A 21354-nucleotide genomic window follows, 5' to 3' on the forward strand; every position below is an offset into this window, starting at 1 on the left:
TTCACATTTTTTTATAAATTTTAAAAAATAAAAAATATTAAAAACAAAAATAAAAAATGAAAATACAAACTAAACACTTTCTAAGTGTGTGATTAGCCTTTTATTGATAGTGTTTAACGAAAATAAATTATGAGGACCCAAGAGCGGCGTACATAGCCTTGGTACCCTCTGAAAAATGCGCAATAACAACATATTAAGGAACCATTTATATGTATCATTATCAAACAAAATTAGCATCCCAAGTAGCATTAACTATTCACAATAATCTCTAGTCAGCATCCTATTAGTAGTAATTCATGCTAAGAAATAATTTACGTAAAAGGCTAACTTCTTAATTAACGGTTATAAAACTGAAACAAATTAATCAATTTAAAAACTCAAAACAAACTATACTCAAATTGATTATTGTTATCTCAGCAAACTTGTAAGAGGGAAATCATGGCAAGTGGCATACATGCATGGAAATAGTGCTCATGATATCTTCTTCTCTGATTTCTCCGTTAGAAACGAACAAAGCCTCAAATTAAAGATGGAATAAGCACAACAAAAGTAAAGTACAACTCCATTTTCTTGTAGTATTCTTGCTGGAGACACTACCATTTTCAATGCTCTTTTTTTTATATACTTCATCCCACTTCAAACCCTATTTTGATGTTAAACAGGATCTGTTTGATTTTAGTTTTTATTTTCAGTATTTTTTTTCTAAGAAAAATAGAGTTACATTATTTTCCAAATTAATCAGATATGCAGTTGTGAGTGGAGCAAACAAAGGAATTGGAATAGAAATAGTAAGGCAATTAGCTTCAAATGGAGTGAAGGTTGTGTTGACTTCAAGAGATGTGAAGAGAGGCCTTCATGCTTTGGAAACTCTCAAACATCTCTCTCATCTTGTCCTCTTTCACCACCTTGATGTTGGTGATCCTGCTAGTGTGGATTCTCTTGCAAATTTCATCAAATCCGAATTTGGAAAACTCCACATTTTGGTAACTTGACAAATTAAATTCCATATATATATATATATCACTTTCTTTTTCTTTTTTTGTTTGCATGGAAGGGGATACAGGATGAATTATGTGAAAATAAAATTTCCATGTTTGCATTTTTCTACTCAGAAATAAGTTTCATTGATTTAGTCAACTATATATATATAAATTTTCTATTGTATGATTTGGGATTTTCTCATTTATTTTCATGTTTGTTAGTTGCATGTTAAGGATTTTTTTTTCTTACAATTCTACTAAAAAAATGAAATTGACTAATTTGTTCAGAATGTAATAAATTAAACTTCTCGTATGAAGCTCTGCATGCTAAGACTTAAGAGGTTTACTATCAAGTCATGTTTAGGGTTTATGTTATTCATTTTGGATACCAACCAGGAATGAGTTCATTGCCTTAATTAATAACCTTGACTTGGTAGCTTTCAATTGAAATGGATTCTATCTTTTTCCTTGTCATATATATTGATATTTGAATATTATTCTTGAAGAAAAGAATTGCATTTTGTAGATCAACAATGCAGGGATTGGTGGACTTGTGATTAAGGACAATGATTTGGTCCCTCAAGTGTTATTGAAAAGCAGGGTAAGAATTTTACACCCAGTTTGATTCATTATTTTTTTTTATTTTTCAACATTTTCTATTTTAGAATTTAAAAAATATATACCAAACACAAGCTAAGATGTTTTCTTAGTATATTGAATTGGGTGAAATTTTTAGGAATTATTAGATGATGTAATAGAGAAAGCCGGAATCGTTCAAACATTCGAAGTAGCTGAAGAATGCTTGCAAATAAATTATTATGGTGCTAAAAGAACATCTGAAGCTCTTCTTCCTTTTCTCCAATTATCTGAATCACCAAGAATTGTGAATGTATTATCCTCCCTTGGAAAGTTAAAGGTAGCTAGGATACTCTCTTTGTTTGTGTGTTTTTTTAAGTTTAATTATTCTAATAATCTCCATAGTTTTACTAATTATGTGATTAGATTTTTATAGTTTAAAAATTTGTAATTAGATCTTTATATTAGGTAAAAATTTGTAATTAAATCTTTATTATTGATTATTTTTCAGAATAAAACACGCTAATGCTAAAATATTTGCTTTTAGAATATTCCATATTCATTCTACATCAAACACAAAATCAAATATTTAAAATAAAATTGATTTTTCAACAAAAAATAGTTAAAAAAGACCCAATAGAATAGCAAGTTTTTATTTAATTTAGAGAATCAATAACAAACTTTTAGACGAAAAGAATCTAATTAAAATTTTGATGAAATTATGAAGACCAACAGAATAATTAATTTTTTTTAAAAACTAAGTAGATCTTAGATTTCTTCGCTAAATTTGGTTGTTGCTCTACTAATAGGCTTATTTTATTATTTTTTATTCCCCATTACTATTTTATGATTCTGTTTTGTCACTGTTATTATTATTGCTTTCCATGCTGAAAACCTTACAGAAGAGAGAGTTGATGAAGTGTTGAATGAATTTCTGAAAGATATCAAAGAAGGGTGTTTAGAAAGAAAAGGATGGCCTAAGGTTCTTGGTGCCTATATTATCTCAAAAGCTGCAATGAATGCATATACAAGAATTGTTGCTAAAAAGTACCCTACTATATGCATCAATAGTGTGTGTCCAGGTTATGTTAAAACTGATATAACTGCCAATACTGGATTTTTAACGGCAGAAGAAGGTGCTGCTAGTGCTGTCAAAATAGCATTGCTTTCAAATGCCTCTTCTGGCCTTTTCTATTCTCAGAATGAAGTTTCTTCATTCTAATCCAATTGAGGTTGGTTATGTATATTCATTTCTTCTGTTTTTGGTTATGTATATTCAATTAGAAGAAACATTCCAATTTCAAATTTAACAAAAAATAATCTTTAGTGTGCTTTATGTTGGTCTTATTTAGTAATCTGCTATAATATTAGCCGAAATTGGTTGTCATAGTATTTTATATTGTCTGGTACCTTGATTCAATGATTATGTTAACTCGATTACTGTCTCTAACAACTCACAGTTTGATATGGACATCTTTTTCAGTTGAGCAAAACTGTTAGCAGTTGAGGATGTAAACAAATCACTAAGACATACAGTAGATGGTGCCAAGTTCATCAAACAATTACATGCCAAAATTTTCAAGTGTTCAAGATTTTCAAGAAATGGGGCCATCCAGGTTTGCTCAGAACCTATGGATTTAAGCTGTGAAAGAATTTTGGTATAATTTTGGGTGTCAAGCAAAGGCCTTTGTGAGTTGAATATCTGTTTGAAGCCACTATCGACCACTGGGAATGTCAATCATGTTTGGATCTTGTGTTGGTGAAGAATATTTTACATCAAATATTGGCTCAATAGAATCACATTTCGATTTTATCACCACCAACTCTTTCAAATCATTCAGGGAAGAAAGTAAATGAAATGGTAGTAATGCATTTGATGAAATTTCACACCCTTCTGGAATATGCATCATAGAACTAACAACACACACATATGTGGTTAAATTAAGTTGTTATTATCCATAAAGTAATCTGTTAATAAGAATCAGATCAATCAGCTTAAAAGATTAAATGATTTCTGTTCCATTCTGTTGCTTAAATTTGAAATCACTGAAAATAAATTGTTCATCACTTCAGTTGATATAACCAAGTGTAGAAATTATTTCAAACTTGGACATAATAAAATTTTATTTGAAGAATCTTTATTTATTTATTTATTACCTGACTTAGAAACTGTCATACTGCAGCAGCATTAAGATCATGGTGGAAGACCGAATCATCACTCGAGTTGTAAGAAACTTGAATCCTTCTAGAAACTTGATTTGCAATACTCAACTTGCAACTCCTCAGGGCGTATTAATATTTTCGCTGTTGAAGGTGTAAATAGACGTAGCAATGCCTCTGCCTCTGCCTCACATGATTCTATGTTCAATTCTTTCAGATTGGAGGAAGGCTATAGTACTAGTGTTATCAATTTTGGACATTCGACACAGCGGCTTTGACAAGTATACTATTCTAACCCATTGATGGATTGCAACACACATAATTTGAAGAGGTACAATTCTTTTTTAAGTTTCCAATAATCTCCTTATTACTAGCTTCATCTATTTTTGAGGGTTTCATCATAGTAATAGCTTACTTCCATTGTTTCCAAGTTGGGTGTCTTCTCAAATAATTCAATTGGCACATTAGACTTATTATGCTCATCATCATTAAAACGGTAAAGTTTATTCAAACTCTCAAGATTTTCATCCTTACATTTTTTCAACCATGAACTTAAAGCTCGAGTGCATTTCCAATTAAGAGTCAAATTTTCCATCTTGGAAAGGGTTTATACTTATAAATAACTTTTTGAAGCTTGTAATTAAAAAAAGTAAGGGTGTACTGCTTTCAGGTTCTGCGAAGAGACCTAAATGCTGCAGAAAAGTTCTAACAGTCCAAAATTATGTTGCCTATTATTATGTAGTTTTTCAATTGGTCACTTTTTTCTTTCTTTCTCCTTAAAAAAAATCAAAACCGATATTATAATTTCAGAAGTTAAATGAAGAATTTAAAACAACACGCATCCTTTTCAAAATTGATGGTCTTATTGAGGATTGTATAATACATAGAATGTTACATTATACATTGGAAGTTAGAGTTGTCAGATGAAGCTAGGTCTAATTACTGAATGGGGCTACTCACTCTCTATTTCTAAATAGCTTTGGCATCTCTCTTTCCTTTGAAGTTCAGCAATATTGGTATCCCTTAGAATTAGAATCCGGATCATATTATTGACTCTCTTCTTTTAAGTTTTTCTTGATTCTTGAACACAGCTTTTATTTCTTTTGGTGCTTTGCACCTTTGAGCCTAGCCGTGACTCTAAGTGTTTTGTTTTCAAGTATTACCACCTGATACATAAACACCACAAGCACTTAACTGGGGGAACCCTTTAGATTCGAATTTAGCTTTGCTTAAATTCCCAGACAGTGGTGCTCAGAGCCTTAAGCGTACTCTTTAATAGCTTTAGGTCACGACTTTAAATGTTCAGTCTCAAGGATTACTTAACACTTTCACACCACAAGCATATAGTTAGGGAGAACAACTCTTTTGAGCTTTTTAGGCCAATTTTCGACCCTCTTAACCATTGATGCTTTTAACCATTGATGCTCAAAGTCTCGGACCTTTTTCTTTTTTTATTTTCTTATTTTTTTGCTGTTTCTTTTGCTTCAAGAATCAATCTTTTTTATATTTCAGAGAATCAATAATACTTCTCTAAATTCTTGTACCTCAAGAACCAATATGCCCAACCCCAACATCAAGTATGCTCAGTTAATTCATACATTCAGAGAATAAAGATAAGGTCACCACATCAAAGTAATTAGAATAACTCATCATGTAACTCAAAATCTTATGTATTTTACTACTCTTCTAACCATTTCCACACATTCAGCAAACCAGTCCCATCTCCAGTAAAGAAGAGTCCGCCAGGGCCTATCTGAAAGGATCGAACTTCTTGTCTCGTAAATAGTCTACCTCTCTCTAGAAACCTGTAGAAGTAGGCACAGTAAGTAGCTACAACAGTAAAAAAAACAAGCCCAGTGAAAGTAGCAAGACAAGTAGATGAAAGATTTATCATCACTCACGTAGGCAATTCATACATACGAACTGAATTATCTTTGCACGAGCAGAACAATATTGGCTTGGCCTCTGCATCAGTCATCCCATACAGTCCAAGAACAGCCTATAATAACAAATAAAATAAAAATAAAAAAATGAATTGGACAAACCAATCATCTCCTTCTTAAACAAAATCAAAATATCAGCTTAAAGACGTATTTGTGAACAAAGGTTAGTGGTTGAACAACTTACAATTTGGTGAGTGTGAGTGTATGTCACTTCTAGAGTTCCCTCCTCGGTGCACACCCAAACATTGACTGTGCAATCAGATGAACCCGATAACAAGTAATTGTCCCAGCAAATAAGTGATGTGACAACGTTGGTATGCCCGTTAAGTGTCATTGTGCACTGGAATGTATCAAGGTCCCAAACCTGTAGATAGCAGGGTAAGAAATTGCTTAGCTAAAGGGGAATAGTGTGCAAATTACATGAAGCATATAAATAAATAAACAAAAACACTACCTTAATGCTATGGTCCATGGATCCAGAATAAAGCATCCTGTGACATCCAATAGCAAGACAAACCACTGGTTTACTATGACCACTTAGTGTTGCAACCAGTTTGAAAGGAGTCTCAAAGCTGCATCTCCAAGCATAAATAACACCATCCTGCAATTTAAATAGATTATTTAAAAACTATTGGACAGCAAAAGTAGCTGAAATGTCATAGTTATAATCAGTAACCAAGGTTGAATTACAACAATCTTAAATCACTGCAAGGTAATTTACCTCTGCTCCAGCAAGGAGGATATCATTGCCAACATTCAAGGAAAGGACTTGCCCTTTAGGTCCATCAAGAGTAACATCTGCACCCGTCTGAATATTCCATGCCTTAACAAAACAACCACAATCAAATTATAAGTTTACAGTTAAAGCTCCTGTACATAAGATATCATTATTACAATAAAACATACCTTCACAGCATTTTTCACACCGGCAAAAATCCATGGGCCCTCAGATATGAGTGAGGTAACTTGAGAATTAAGATGGATCATGTTAACACAACGGCCAGTGTTGCAGTCCCATGCCCGAACTGTGCCGTCAGTGCTACCAGAAATAAGTTTGTTTGAACCAGCCGGCAGTGCAATGCCAGTGATTGCCTATTAACAAAATTTGAATATTAGCATAAACGAATCCAACTCAATGGCACTTTTAAATATTAGTAGAATGTTGCTCTTATGTAAGAGCGTGTCCTAATTAGATTTGATACTCTTCGGCAAGGTGGGTAAGATTTCTAATATACATTTTCTAATATGCGTGTTGATGGCAATAAAATAAATGCTGTCTTGCTGTCTTGCTTAATACTTGAATGACAATAAAATAAATGCAGTGTATGTAAAATGTATTAGATTCCATTTCCATATCAATTTTAAACTAAGGATCTTCTATTCTAATTTATTCTGAGCTAGGCAAACACGGTTATTTTTATGTGAAGCAGGTGCTAAGCACTGGCCTAAAAAATTACGGCTCAATTTTCCATAGTTCTTAATGTCTCTTATCATGGTTGCTTCTATAGATGCTTCTATAGAATGGATTCTTTAGATTTTAGAAACAAATATTGGGATTATAAGTTTATAACTAATACAATATAGACACCTATGCTTCGTGTTGAATTTTTTTTAATTTATTGCAACTCAGTTATGGCATCTCTGCTGTTTTTTACTTTTTGCTTATATTCAAATTTCCTAGCCCTCAAACTTATTTCAATTGCAATATTCACTTAACTTTCAAATTAAACCAAGACAAAATACACTTTCGTGTGTTCATATCAAATAATAAAAGGTGGAATCGGACATGTATATACCTCCTTGTGTTCATGAAGCTTTGCAAGTGTAGAAAACCCATCACCATAAAACCATGAATGCAAATTCTGACACAAGTCACCGTCCACACAATTGTCAGTCATCCAATATTTGCAAATACTACGTGATTTATCCACACAAGCCTTAGCAACAGTGGCCACATCTTCCACGTCTGCAGTCTTTTCAATCAATACAGCCTTTTGTTCACACTTGCTTGGCTTCTCAACGGAAGATATAGCTTCTGCCTTTTGTTCACACTTGCTTGGCTTCTCAACAGATATAGCTTCTGCTTCTGGTCTGCACTCAACAGCCTTTAGTGCACAATTTTCTGGCTTCTTGAAGGCCTTGGGTGCGCAATTTATTGCCTTCTTAGCAGAGGAACTGGCCATCTTCTCAACGGACGAATCGGGCTTTTTCGAATGCTTATATGTCGTATTGGCATTATAGTATACATTGGATGGCGAGGTTGGTAAGCTATGTGAAAATTGACAAGGATTTCTGTTGCATCTCCCAGCTAGCCAATACTTGCATGTTGGTGGTGTTGTTCGACGGAACCGTTCAGTTCTCTTTGTTGTTGTTATAATAGCCATGATACTACTAAATAAAACACAGTATTCCCATCAATAACACCCTTCATTGCTCATTAATCTCTTCCAAAACTTAAACAACAACCCAATTAGAAGAAGCTGCAGAATCCATTCCCTCATCAAAACCCAAATTCTGTTACCCCAGTTCTCCATCAACCTAACTTAACACCACTCAAGTAAAATACAATATGAACACTAAGGAAGAAAATAAAGAAATTCCAAAGAAGGTAACGTGCTAAGAAGCAAACCTGAATTAAGAGTAGAATTGAGTTTGGAAAGTGCAATAAAACTAATAAGGATTAGAATCACTGAATCAGAGTAGGAGAGATTCAGCGAAGAAGAGTGTAAGAGAGTGTTTGTATAATAGTGTAAAGGAAAATTGAATCACGTCCTTTATTTATAGGTTTCGTTAACTATCAGAAAAAGATTTCATAACATCAGAAATTAAATTAAACCGACAAAAATCAATAATCAATAAATATTAAATAGGATCATTATGAAACTCATTTATAGTTCGAAAGTGATTCTGTTACATTTTTTTTCTAACTGGTTTTTCATAGGGCTGTCAAACGGGCTAGCCCGGCCCATTTAGGCCCGGTCCGTTAAGCCCGCGGGTTAAACGGGCTGGCCCGTTTAAGCCCACTTTATTCGTGGGCCAGAATTTTTTAGCCCGGACCGTTTATGGTCAGCCCGATGGGTTAAACGGGCCAGCCCGTTTATCATTTTATTTTATTTTTTGAAAAATATTTTGACAAAAAGTACCCCTTTTAGGTCAAAAACCATTAAAAAAAATATTTTTTTAGTTGATGGGTCGGATTTTCGGGTCGAATCGGGAAAATATTGGCTAAAAATGCAACTTTTTTTAAAAAAAAATGTAAAAAAAAATTAAACGGGCCACCCGTTTAGCCCGCGGGCTAGCCCATTTAACCCGTTATTTTTTTCGGGTTAATCGGGCTCAGCCCGTTTAGCCCGAAATTTAAATGGGCTTAATTTTAGAGAAAAAGCCCGCCCATTTAAACGGGTAAACGGGCTGGCCCGATGGGTTTAGCCCATTTTGACGGCCCTAGTTTTTCAATACATAGTTACTGCGACATATACAATTAATTATATAAATTTAATAAAAATATCTTGTTTCAAATCATTCACCGTATAATTTTTTTATAATACTTTAATTTTAGCATTTTTTTTTATGTTTTTGTCATTTTTACACCGATAAAATTTAGTTTATATTAAAAAAGATTTTAAATTTAAAATAAACATTCTCTTTTTCGAATCTACATTATCCAATCCTAACAAAATTCAAGTGCACTTAATTTATTGGTGATTAAAATCCTATTCTAAAAACAATAACGGCCAATTTGATTATGAAACAACAAAGTTTTTTTTTTTTTCAATCTAATAAAAAAAATTATTTTATATATTTTCTCTATTATAGTCCTATTTAATTATTTAAATTTCATACAAGTTAACAATTATTCAATATTCCATGATACAAATATAAAAGATAAAGTATACTTTTTATTTTAGAGTAAAAGTTTTTAATAACATACGTATTACTCTTAAATTAACCACTTTTATTATTTTCAGGATTTTTTACTTAAATAAATTTTATAGAATTCAAATTTATTGGATTCCCCTGAAATGAGATCTGCAACGTGATTACCCTCTTCCTATTATTATATAAATCGTCTTAGGCTGTGTAGGATTAAATAAAACGTAAACCATTTCAGCCTGGAACGATTAATGTATGATCTGGTAAGGAAAACAAAGGGTAAATCATGCCAGGGTCCCTAGAGTTAAAAGAAAAACGTAAATTGTCCTATACTGGTAGGTTTAACATGTTGTTGGACTAAACCTCATTGGACTGCCACGATTTACACACAAAAGAGACCCTAGTCACTCTGGCACGATTTATGTATAATAGGGTACTTTTATTTATAATATTTTAATTTAAATTATTTCTATTTAAATTTTAACTTAAAAAATAAAAATATAATTTTTATAATTTTAATTATTAATTTCATTAATAAGATTAAATTAAATTAAAAAAAGGAATACTAACAAATTATAATAAAAAGAGTACTAAATTTTAATATATAAATTTAAGCTTTTTTCTTTAAAAAAATATCAAAAGGTGTTAAAAATATAATTTTAAATGATATAAATTCATATTGTTTTGAATAACATAAATTTAAGTTTTTATGAAATTTCTAGTATTCATTGTTCATATGATTTTTTTAATCATTTTTATTGATACATATTTTTTATAAAATTTTATTTGTCATTTTATAAAAATTTAAATTTATGTTATTCAAAATCACATAAATTTATATTATGCAAAATTATATTTTTTAAAACCTTTTGACATTTTTTTAAAAAAACTTAAATTTATGTATTAAAATGTAGTACTCTTTTTATTATAATTTGTTAGTATTTTTTATTTAGTTTGGTTTTTTTTAATAGAATTAATAATTAAAATTTATATGAAGTCAAATAAAAAATGACAAAAAAAATTCTATAAAAAATATGCATTAATAAAAATGATTTAAAAAAATTATATAAACAACGAATACTAAAAATTTCATAAAAACTTAAATTTATGTTACTTAAAACAACATAAATTTATATTATGCAAATAATATTTTTTAACACCTTTTGACATTTTTTTAAAGAAAAAACTAAAATTTATATATTAAAATTTAGTACTCTTTTATTATAATTTGTTAGTATTTTTTTTAATTTAATTTAATCTTCTCAATGAAATCAATAATTGAAATTATAAAAAGTATATTTTTATTTTTTAAGTTAAAATTTAAATAGATATAATTTAAATTAAAATATTATAAATAAAAGTACCTTATTATGCAACCATCACTCTGAGTGTTAACTAAGCTATTAAGAAGCCTAATATCTAACGTCTTATGCTAAACTACATACACCCTAAATCATTAAACCCACCATCGCACAACGTCTTCATTCAAAATTATTCTAAATTGCACATTAATCATATACTATATGATCCAACACATATGATCCAACATATTAACGTAGTTAGTTTTGCCAAGCAATCAACTCAACAACATTGCAAGCATAAATCGTCCCAGTCCAGTTTGTGTTACTCGCGCTAGGGTGAGTAGAGTCTCCTTTGTATGTAAATCGTGGCAGCCTAATGAGGTTTAACCCAACAACATGTTAAACTTACCAGCCTGGAACGTTACGTTATCCTTTTAACTCGAGGGACCTTGACACGATTTCCCCTTTGTTTTCCTTACCAGATTATGCATTAATCGTTCCAGGTTGAAATGATTTACGTTTTATTTAATCCTACACAGCCTATGACGATTTATATAATAATAGGAAGAGGATAATCACGTTGCAAATCTCATTTCAGAGGAATCCAATAAATTTGGGTTCTATAAAATTTATTTAAGTAAAAACCCTTATTTTTATTATTATTGATATTTTGTTTAAACGTGATACTCTTTTTTTATTCACCCAATTAGAAGAAGCTGCAGAAACCATTCCCTCATCCCATCAACCCAACTTAACACCACTTAAGTAAAATACAATATGAACACTAAGGAAGAAAAAAAAGAAATTCCAAAGAAGGTAACGTGCTAAGAAGCAAACCTGAATTAAGAGTAGAATTGAATTCGGAAAGTGCAATAAAACTGATCAGAATTAGAATCACTGAATCAGCAAAGAAGAGAGTGTAAGTGAGTGTTTGTATAATAGTGTAAAAGAAAATTGGATCACGTCCTTTATTTATAGGTTTCGTTGACGGTGGGCATTAATCAGAAAAAGATTTCATAACATCCAAAATTAAATTAAACCGACAAAAATCAATCATCAATAAATATTAAATAGTATCATTATGAAATTCATTTATAGCTCAAAACTGATTCTGTTACATATTTTGTTTTCTAACTGATTTTTCGATACACAATTACTGTAAAATTTAATTATGTAAATATAATAAAAATATCTTGGTTCAATCATTCACCGTATAATTTTCTTATAATACTTTAATTTTAGCATTTTTTTTCTTTATTTGTGTCATTTTTACATTGATAAAAATGAGTTTGTATTAAAAAAAATTTAAATCTAAACTAAACATTCTCTTTTTTAAATCTAAACTATCCAATCCTAACCATATATATGAGATATATGAGGTATAAATAATATAGTTTGAATTTGTTAGATTTCATATCCAAAACTAAATCAAAACACAAAAATTGCAACTGATAGTAGTCTAATACGCTATCATTATTATGAATTTATGATCATTCATATGATGTTTTCAGTACGGTTTAAAAGACATTTGTTCCAATCAAAATTATGTTTTATTATATCAGTTCTGCCACACATCCAAGACTTTTTAGCAGTCAAATTTAATCAAGTTGGTCCAAATCTAACAAAAATTAGTTTCATTACCCAGCGCGTGTGAACACACTCTCACTCTTTTCAACACACACGTTTCAATGCGCACTTTTTGACACGAAAAATTGTTTCAAATCCTCAATTTAACATTGAACCTGATACAACTCTCTATGCAGAGAAGAACAAAGAACCTGAGAATGTAGGCCAACATATCAAGTCTTTATTATTAGTTAGTTATAAAACATAATTAAAATTAAATTCATAGCTCAAATAATGAATTTTTGGGAGGGAATGTAGGCCAACATAAAAATAAAAAAGATTAATCTAGCTCAGTTTCTAGGGAGTTTAGGTTTGAACATAACCAATTTGTCTAGCTTAAATATAATATACAAACTCCATATCAATATGACAATATGGGAATTACAGGTTGTTTGCAACAGAATATAATATACCCAGCGGGGCGTGCAACTTTTGGAATGGCTCATGTCTCAGTGTGAACACTGAAGTGAACAAAGAGGTCACTTGCTGAAGCTGAAAGTCTTCATTTGTTTGCAGCATGGCACTCTTTCATCCTATACAAGGTCCAACAGAGGGGCATCTGAAAACTATATGCAGACCAGTAAAACCAGTTGGCAGCTGCAACAACCCTGCATGAGAAAATAAACAAAGCAAAGTACTTGTAAGACTAAAAGTGAATGAATACTTGTAAGAAGAGAAGAGATGTTGGCCCTGTAAGTAGGTTGAATATACAAAATGCTTTTGTCTATAATTCTGAACTTCTGAGGATCATTTCTTGCAATACAAAGTTTCCTCAATCCTCCTAATTACTATACTCAGACTGGCACCAATTTCCAACACTTTAATGGCAGCTCGGTGCGCAGCTCTGTGCCACTGGAGCAAATTATAAGATTGTAAAACCGACCATCATGCTTGATTAGGCATCTTCTCAAGGCAAGAACGTTAAGGCTGAAATTTCAGTATCAAGTATGAATATATACCATCAGAACAGGGGAGTCGATTGTGCACTGTGGAGATACCTCAGCTAAAGATAATGGGGGCTCCAAAAGAAGCCAGATGTTTCTGAATAGATTTTCATCATTTTCTCCCCCCTCTGCCTCACCATAAACAAGAGCTTCAGCTGCAATGCCTGCAAAAAGCACCATGCAGTACCTAAAGCACGAGTAACATACTACATTAGTAACACATGAATGCTCAGTGAAAAAGAGAAACTCTAGAAAATAGAAAATGTGCATAACGGGAAAGAATTAGCTCAAAAGGTTCTAGACAATCAAACTTTTCTGCTTAGTATCTTGTCAAAGCAGAGCCAGTTCTAGTGAAGGGAAATTTGTACTTCGACACACAGAAATTGACCAGAACTGGAATCATAAGAGTGAACATTTTAGCAACTGTGTGTACGCCTATAACATATATAACAGGTTGATAACTAAATCCAGAGTTACCAACAAAATCAACTTAACTTTCTTAAAACAGTTTGAGGACCAAAAATTCTCTTTGAACTCCAAAAATCAGTCACTATATATTTGTGTATATTTTTACATGCGTTACTTCGCCGGTTTTGTCGATGGGTATTACATGTTCACTGGTTTTGTATTTCAATAGGATTCAATGCCATGTGTCACACAATGAACCTGTAATTAAAAGATTTTATTACATGTTTACTGGTTTTATATATTGATTAGCTTCATATTCTTGTTAATAATACAATATTATGTATTTATTACCTTAATTTGTATTCCCAAATTCATTAAGCAAGCAAGAAATTGCAAAATCAGCAACAGTACGAAGTTGATATAAGCAAACATGATTATATGAAACAAGAGGCGGTGGTAATTAATCCAATTTCTCACCTTGCGGAAGCACTAGTGGTTTGTTTGGATGTTGAAAAGAAAATGAGAGGAAAGAAAATAAGAGGAAAGAAAATGGAAAGAAAAGTTAAGTTATTTGTGTGTTGTTTGGATGAATAGAAAATAGATGGAAAGAAAATAGAGAGAAAATTTTCTTTTGTTTGGATGGAAAAAAAAGTGAGAAGAAAGAAAATCATAATAGTATAAAATTACATTAATACCCTTATCATAAAATAAAGTATAAATATTTTTATTTATTCATGTTTTATTATATTTTATAAATATTATAAAATATTATAATTTTATATATTTGATTTAAATTATTTATCTAATACATATAATATTTAAATATAAATTTTTATTATAATAATATATTAAAACTAAATTTATATTAATATTTGCTAATAGTAATATAACTAAGGGTAGTATTGGAAATACAAAAATATAGCACTTTTCTTTTTGTTTTCTTGCTTGTGATGGAAAGAAAATTTTTTTAGTGGGACCATATAAAAATTTTCTTTCCTTCCTATTTTCTTTCATAACCAAACAAAAGAAAATATCATTTTCCATCCATTTTCTTTCCATCCATTTTCTTTCCACCCATTTTCTATCAAACCAAATAATGTGTAGATGCAGAAAAGAGAACCAAAAATTAATAATGATATGTTTCTTATAAAAATTGAGTTTGTGAAATTAATAATAAAAATATAAAAGGAACACATAGAAATTGGATAATGATATGTTTCTTATATATATTTATTGAGCTTAGAAATATGATCACAATGATATAATCAGTGGCGAAACTTGAAACAAAATTTGGGGGGAGGGAGTCAGATAGAGGATAATTGTCAAGATGTTTTTGATATGAACTTCATTTAAGATAAGCTCGTCTAATCTCATCTCTTTAGTTTGGGTGATATTGCCAAATTTAAAGCCGTTTTCTACGGTCTCGTTCTAAAAAATTAAGGTCAAATTCATCAGATGTAACTTTTTGAGCTTTTAAAGGTTGTATCTCACTTTTTTCGTGATTCATTAAAGTAGAAGAACTATCTACAAGTGTTAATATTGTAAAAGTTATATATTCTCCTTTTTAAATATTAGCCTTCCTCTTAAAAAATACATCAATTCTTTGATTTTTCATTATTATTTTATATAAAATTTGAATATATATCCTATCAAATATGTAAAGAAAAAGTTAGAAGGACAAATATTAAAATTTATAATATTTATTGAATTTTTTTTATCAATTTATATAAATATAATATTATTAATACTTATTGAATATTCTATTATTTTTTATCATATAAAAAATTAAATTAAATAAACAATAATATATAAAATAATATTAAATTAAATAAATAAAAAATATCTAATTTTTTATATTTGAACTTAAAGATAGAGAGAGTGTTGTTTATTGAATTTATTGGGTACTTTAAGTCATAGTAAAATATTTAAGTCAATTAAACTACTTTTTATCTTTTGAAAAAGTACTACTAATTTTTTTATAAAAAATTTGGGGGGTCATGGCCTCCCTTGTCTGAACTAAGCTCCGCCCCTAGATATAACTAATAATTCTAAATCGTGTATTGATTAAACATGCTTAATTCAACAATTAAATGAATTGAGTCATCAAAATTTGTAATTGAGACTTTGAGAGTTCAGATAGTATAGGTACTACATTGTATTTATTTTTTAAATGTGCAAACTTTTTATCTCCCAAATCAAGGATCCATTATACACATTTTTTATTTTATGACGCTTTCATCTTCTATTGAAGACCTTAATCTCATATTTTGAATTAAAGTTAATAACTTATATTCATACCATAGATAAAAGGAATCAGCATTAACAATCTCTTGTCAAGATCCATTTGTTATCACGGGAAGAATTTGAACATATAATAATGTAACATAATACTTATTTTAATAACTTGATTTTGTATTTGTGAAATTTTTGAAGATATAATTTTGAATGGACTTAGGCTTAGTTTGGTAAAATTTTTCGAAGAGATACTCGTATTTTTCAAAAGTATAAATACCTCGTTTTGTGTTTGATAAATCAAAAGCTCATGTACTTATACTTGTGACTTTTAAAAGTTAGAGATACTTTTAAAAGATAATTTTTTAAAATTTGTAACATCTAAAAATTCTTTTAATATAGTAATTATTGAATATATAAACATTAGTTTTGTATAAATTTTAGAGACAATACAATAATATAACTATCATTAATATAAAATTTTAGATCTTCAAATGTATCAAATAAACCTTTTAAATAATTAACATTCTCTTCAATTTAGCTGTAAGGGTAATATTATAGTTTACAAAGTAAGCAAACTATTAAAATAGATATTATTTGCAAAAAGTGATCATAATTTATATCAAGAGTCTAAGATCACAAATAAATACTCCGGAGTTTAAATTGTAAAAACATTAATAAATAAAATTCTAAAATTAAAATAATAGAATATATAGTATAATGGTCTAAAAATCTTATGAAATATCTTTATATTTGATTGTGCTTTTATATTATTTTTTATTTTCATAGAAAATATTAGGGGTGTTCATGGATTAGATCCGATTCGTATATCTGCGGTATTTATCCAAATCCGATCTGAAAATTGCGGATATGGATCTGATCCGCAAGGCTATCGGATCGAATCCGCACACTAGTAGGATCGGATTGTAAATTTTATGTAGGTATCCGCATATCCGCTTATCCGCAAAAATAAATAAGTAAATATTTTTTTATGTTTTATTTCAACTAATAGTTATCATATATGTCACATTATTTTATTTTTATTATTTAAAAAAATATGTTTAATATTATTTTAAAATTAAATATGTTTAAAAGAGTAAAAAAAGATTTTATTGATTTTTTAAAATAAAATAAGATTATAAAAGATATTTTTATGTTTTGCGGATATATCCGATATCCGATCCGAACTGCAAATGTACAAATTGGATCGAATTCAAGCAAAAAACTGCGGATATTAGATCCGATCTGATCCAATAATATTAGTGCGGATCGAATCAATATTTTGGCCATATCCGATCCAATTTGATCCACGTTCACCCCTAGAAAATAATAATAAAGACCCTCTTAATTTTTTATTTTACCACTCCAATCTACTACTACACTTATCTTTCAGTAATCAGTACTAAACTAAATTGCCTTTAAAAATGAAAATATGATATATATATATATATATATATATATATATATATATATATATATATATACAAAATTGAAAAAGAAAAATTTAATTTCAATTTTTGAATATGATTGGTATCATAAATAAATATCATATAAAAAATTTTATAATCACTAATATATCTATATAAAAAATAATATATTTAAAAATATAAAAGTAATTAAATTCTTTTTTTGCTATACTTTTATTTCTAATCAAAACAGGCAACAAAAGTTCATAAATCCAAATTGAAGGTTAGCAATAGAAGAATAATAAAATTTAAATTCGTATTTAAAACATTACATCATACTCAAAAAATAAATCATCTCCTACAATTCAATACTCTATACAACTTAAATAAATTATTTATTGGATGGTCCTTTCATACTAAAAGCAAAATTTCTTGGTACTTAGCATCATACAATCATTTTTATATTATAATTCCTCTTTTAGTACTTAATTCCCACCCACATCATATGTTAAAAGATTAGTATATCACATACACATTATCTTAACATACTTCCTAAATGAAATCTATTTGATTTATTGTTACAAAAATAAAAAATAAAATCTTCGTAAAAAGTAAAAGACAATAAATCATAAAAAATAAAATTATTTCAAGATATAAAATTTGGATTTGATTGTGAAATAAAAGAACTACTCATCCAATACTATGTTCATCACCACCGCACAATATGAAAAAAATAAAAAAATTATTGTCTATCTAAACAATTATTAAAAACTAAGTACACTTATTGATTGTAAAAAGTTGTAACTATTATAAGGATTTAAAGTGAAAGATATATGTGTAAAAATTGAAATTATTTTAAGTAGTTTTAGAAAGATATAAGTTGAAATTTGAATATATTTGACTATATAATGTAATTTTTATTTTGCTTTCTGTAATAGGATACCATTCTATTAAATCAATTATTTCGCATATTAATTTTCAATAAGAAATATAATGATTTTCTTAAATGAAAAACCTAGCAACACAATATATGTCTTTGTTTGAAAAAAGATCTTCTAATCCAAAATAATACATAACTATTAAAAAAATGGCATACTAAATATTATCTACTTACAATTGGTGATGATAATAATGGGCTATAGAAAAAGTTCACTTCCACTCTTCTTTTTTTTCTCAAAATTCCATCTAGTAATAAGCGATATTGTATTATTAATTTTTTCAATCCACTAACTTTGTGCTTGTATTCGGCTTGAATACAGAACAAATATAATAATAAGAAAAAAGTATTATTTTTATTTTTAACATTTGGAATAAATCTTTTTTTCTGTTCTAATATTAATTAGCAATCTATCACTTGAATTATAGTCATCCAATAATTATTTTCAAATGAAAAAGGTAAAATCTTTCTTCTGCTTTTGTAATTGAAGAAATGAAAATAAAAATTATCAAATGAATTATTAGAATTAAGAATTCTATAATACTTATGGAAGCTATTTCTGTTAGGGTTTAAATAAAGGAACCATTTAGTTACAAACTCTTTTAACGTTTGCCTTCAAATTGTGAATTAATTAGGATAAAGAACGTCACTTTTATTAATATAAGAATGTTGAACCTTTTACAAATAACAGTTTAGATTCTTCTCTTTTAAACTCAATTTCACCTCACTTATCTTATGTAGCATAGAGTAAGATATAAAATTTCTTTCATGCATCAAACAAACATTATATAACAACATAGCTTATCATGTTCATCCACTTTAATACTAAAAAAAAATAAAAATAAAACACTAAGCAAAAAGAAAGAAAAGAAAAATACTAAGCTATTGTGAGAAGAACTAATAAAAATTTTGGATGCAATTAATTTAATTACTCTCACAAAGTCTTGGGTTACTCTATTGAGGGCGAAGTATCTGAGGAATGAGAGAGTTTTAGATGGCCCTGTCCCTTGCAACCCTTCTCATGTTTGGAAGAGTATCTCAAAGGCTTTTGGTGCTCTTAAGGATGCCTTCTTTTGGTGCGTTAGGTCACTTGATCAATCTTTTTTGTTTGACAATTGGAGTATTGAGGGCCTAATTGCTCAAGATATCCCTTTTGTACATATATTTGACTCTGATTTAACTATTAGAGACATTTGAAAAGATGGTTAATGGAATCTCCATGATGTTTTCTCTAACATTCCAGAAGATGTCAAACAACGTTTGAATGCTTATAATCCAGATTTGAATGCTGGAGAGAGTTCGGGTTGGTCGTGGAGTGTGGCATCTTTTAGACTCTACTCAGCTAGGAGTGGGTACAGTTGGCTAGCCAAAAGAAAGTTTGACTGGAATGAGCATGATAATTGGTTGTGGGTATAGCGACTGCATATTCCTAAGAAGTACAAGTTCTTGATTTGGCTCAGCCTTCATAATGTTATTCCTACGGTAGAGTTTCGTTTGGATCGTGGCATAGCTTTATCTAACACCTGTCATCGGTGTCAGAATAGTTCTGAATCTATTCTTCATTGTCTTCGGGAGTGCCCTAGTGCCAAGGAGATCTGGAACCTTTTAGACCTGTATTCAGATAACTCAGATTTACGTGATTGGCTCAACAGAGGTGCAAGAAGTGGAGATGTTTTTTTTTTCTTTTCGACCATCTAGTGGATTTGGAGAAGCAAGAATCATGACTTATTTAATATAGATGACTCTTGAAGTGCTAGTAAAGTGGTGAGTTTGATTTGTAGTTCAGTAAGGGGTTCCACACTATTTTTGCTATACATCAATCTTTGTCTCCTCCTTCGCTTTGTTTACATTGGGTTCCACCTCCAGTTCATTCTGTTAAATTGAATTGTGATGCTAGTTGTTTTGCTCCTTTTGGCTATGCTGATTTTGGTTGTATCATTCGCAATTCTGATGGATGTTCGTTGAAAGGTTGCACTGGGAAAGTCGAAGTGTGCAGTGTTCTTTTTGCTGAATTGTATGCAATTTGGAGAGGTTTACTTCTTGCTTGGGATAGTGGATTTCGTGAGGTTATTTTTGAAACAGACTGTTTAAAAGCTCATTTCTTGGTAAATCAAAGAATGCTTGGTAAGGATATTCCGGAATGGGATTTGGCAAAATATATATAGGAGGTTATGAATTGGAATTGGAGAGTCTCTATTCTTTTAATTCAGAGGAATATAATGCAAATAGTGTTGCAGATTGTATGGCTAAAGCAGTTGTTTGTGGCACGGACATTCACTCGAATTGGAGTCAGCCATGTAGTGAGTTTCAACATCTAATAGATTTAGATATGAATCTAGTCAATTATTTTGGTTTTGTCTCTATTTTTTTCTTTTTTTTTTTCTGTTTAGTCACAAAAAAAAAAATACACAAAACTATCCCTTACTGTGATCCCGCGGACCGCTGGTGCACCGTGGAGGCATGCGGGTTACATTGACCCGGTCGGGACAATAGGACCGGTTCAATCCAAGTTTGAATGGTTCAATGCGGGTCAAACCAATTCTTCACGGGTCAATAGCAAAAATAGTCAGACACTTAACCCAGACCGATTAAGAATCCGGTTCACTAGTTTTTTGGTCGAACCGATCGATCCGGTCCAAGTTTGATAACTATACAATTAAGCCCAAAGCATCAACAAAGCACATCATAATATTCCAGCAGCACAACACAACTACGTGACGGTGACCAGACGACGGCGACCAGATGACAACCACACGAGGATCACAACGAGCAGAGGGGTTGGAAACTCGAAGCACGAGCACCAGACGAGGACGAAAGCTCCTGAGCGTGACGGACGCCGAGCTGACCTCGAGGAAGAAGCTGCGATCGGTGAGAGCAAACAAGAGTCGGAGGTGGCAGTGTCCCACTCCTTGCAGCGAACAAGAGTGAATTTTCAATTCTGAAGGAAAGAAAGAAGGAGAAATGGAAT

At 30.2% G+C, this 21354-nt stretch overlaps 2 protein-coding genes across 12 annotated transcripts; one reads left to right on the forward strand and one right to left on the reverse strand.

Annotated features, from left to right (window-relative positions):
- The first annotated feature begins 555 nt into the window (after window positions 1-555).
- Window positions 556-13189, forward strand: LOC112726818 ((+)-neomenthol dehydrogenase). 11 transcript variants are annotated; one of them, XM_072208746.1, is made up of 7 exons: window positions 556-983; window positions 1507-1581; window positions 1717-1896; window positions 2687-2788; window positions 3040-3782; window positions 3934-4047; window positions 12847-13189. In XM_072208746.1, exons 1-4 carry the CDS (start codon window positions 606-608, stop codon window positions 2714-2716), a joined length of 663 nt encoding a protein of 220 aa, XP_072064847.1. In that variant the 5' UTR covers window positions 556-605; the 3' UTR covers window positions 2717-2788; window positions 3040-3782; window positions 3934-4047; window positions 12847-13189. The 11 variants fall into 11 exon arrangements, with proteins under 11 accessions (XP_072064847.1, XP_072064849.1, XP_072064850.1 ...); XM_072208748.1 differs by lacking the exon at window positions 12847-13189 and adding an exon at window positions 7731-8427; XM_072208749.1 differs by lacking the exon at window positions 12847-13189 and adding an exon at window positions 4387-7297.
- On the reverse strand, window positions 4561-8360 carry LOC112729675 (zinc finger CCCH domain-containing protein 48). The gene is made up of 8 exons (XM_025779839.2): window positions 8289-8360; window positions 7456-8201; window positions 6566-6751; window positions 6381-6482; window positions 6114-6260; window positions 5844-6023; window positions 5618-5715; window positions 4561-5521 (listed from the first exon to the last, which is right to left on the reverse strand). Exons 2-8 carry the CDS (start codon window positions 8041-8043, stop codon window positions 5395-5397), a joined length of 1428 nt encoding a protein of 475 aa, XP_025635624.1. The 5' UTR covers window positions 8044-8201; window positions 8289-8360; the 3' UTR covers window positions 4561-5394.
- Window positions 13190-21354: the final 8165 nt, after the last annotated feature.

Source organism: Arachis hypogaea, chromosome 12 (assembly GCF_003086295.3).
Source record: "Arachis hypogaea cultivar Tifrunner chromosome 12, arahy.Tifrunner.gnm2.J5K5, whole genome shotgun sequence".
NCBI classification, from domain to species: domain Eukaryota; kingdom Viridiplantae; phylum Streptophyta; class Magnoliopsida; order Fabales; family Fabaceae; genus Arachis; species Arachis hypogaea.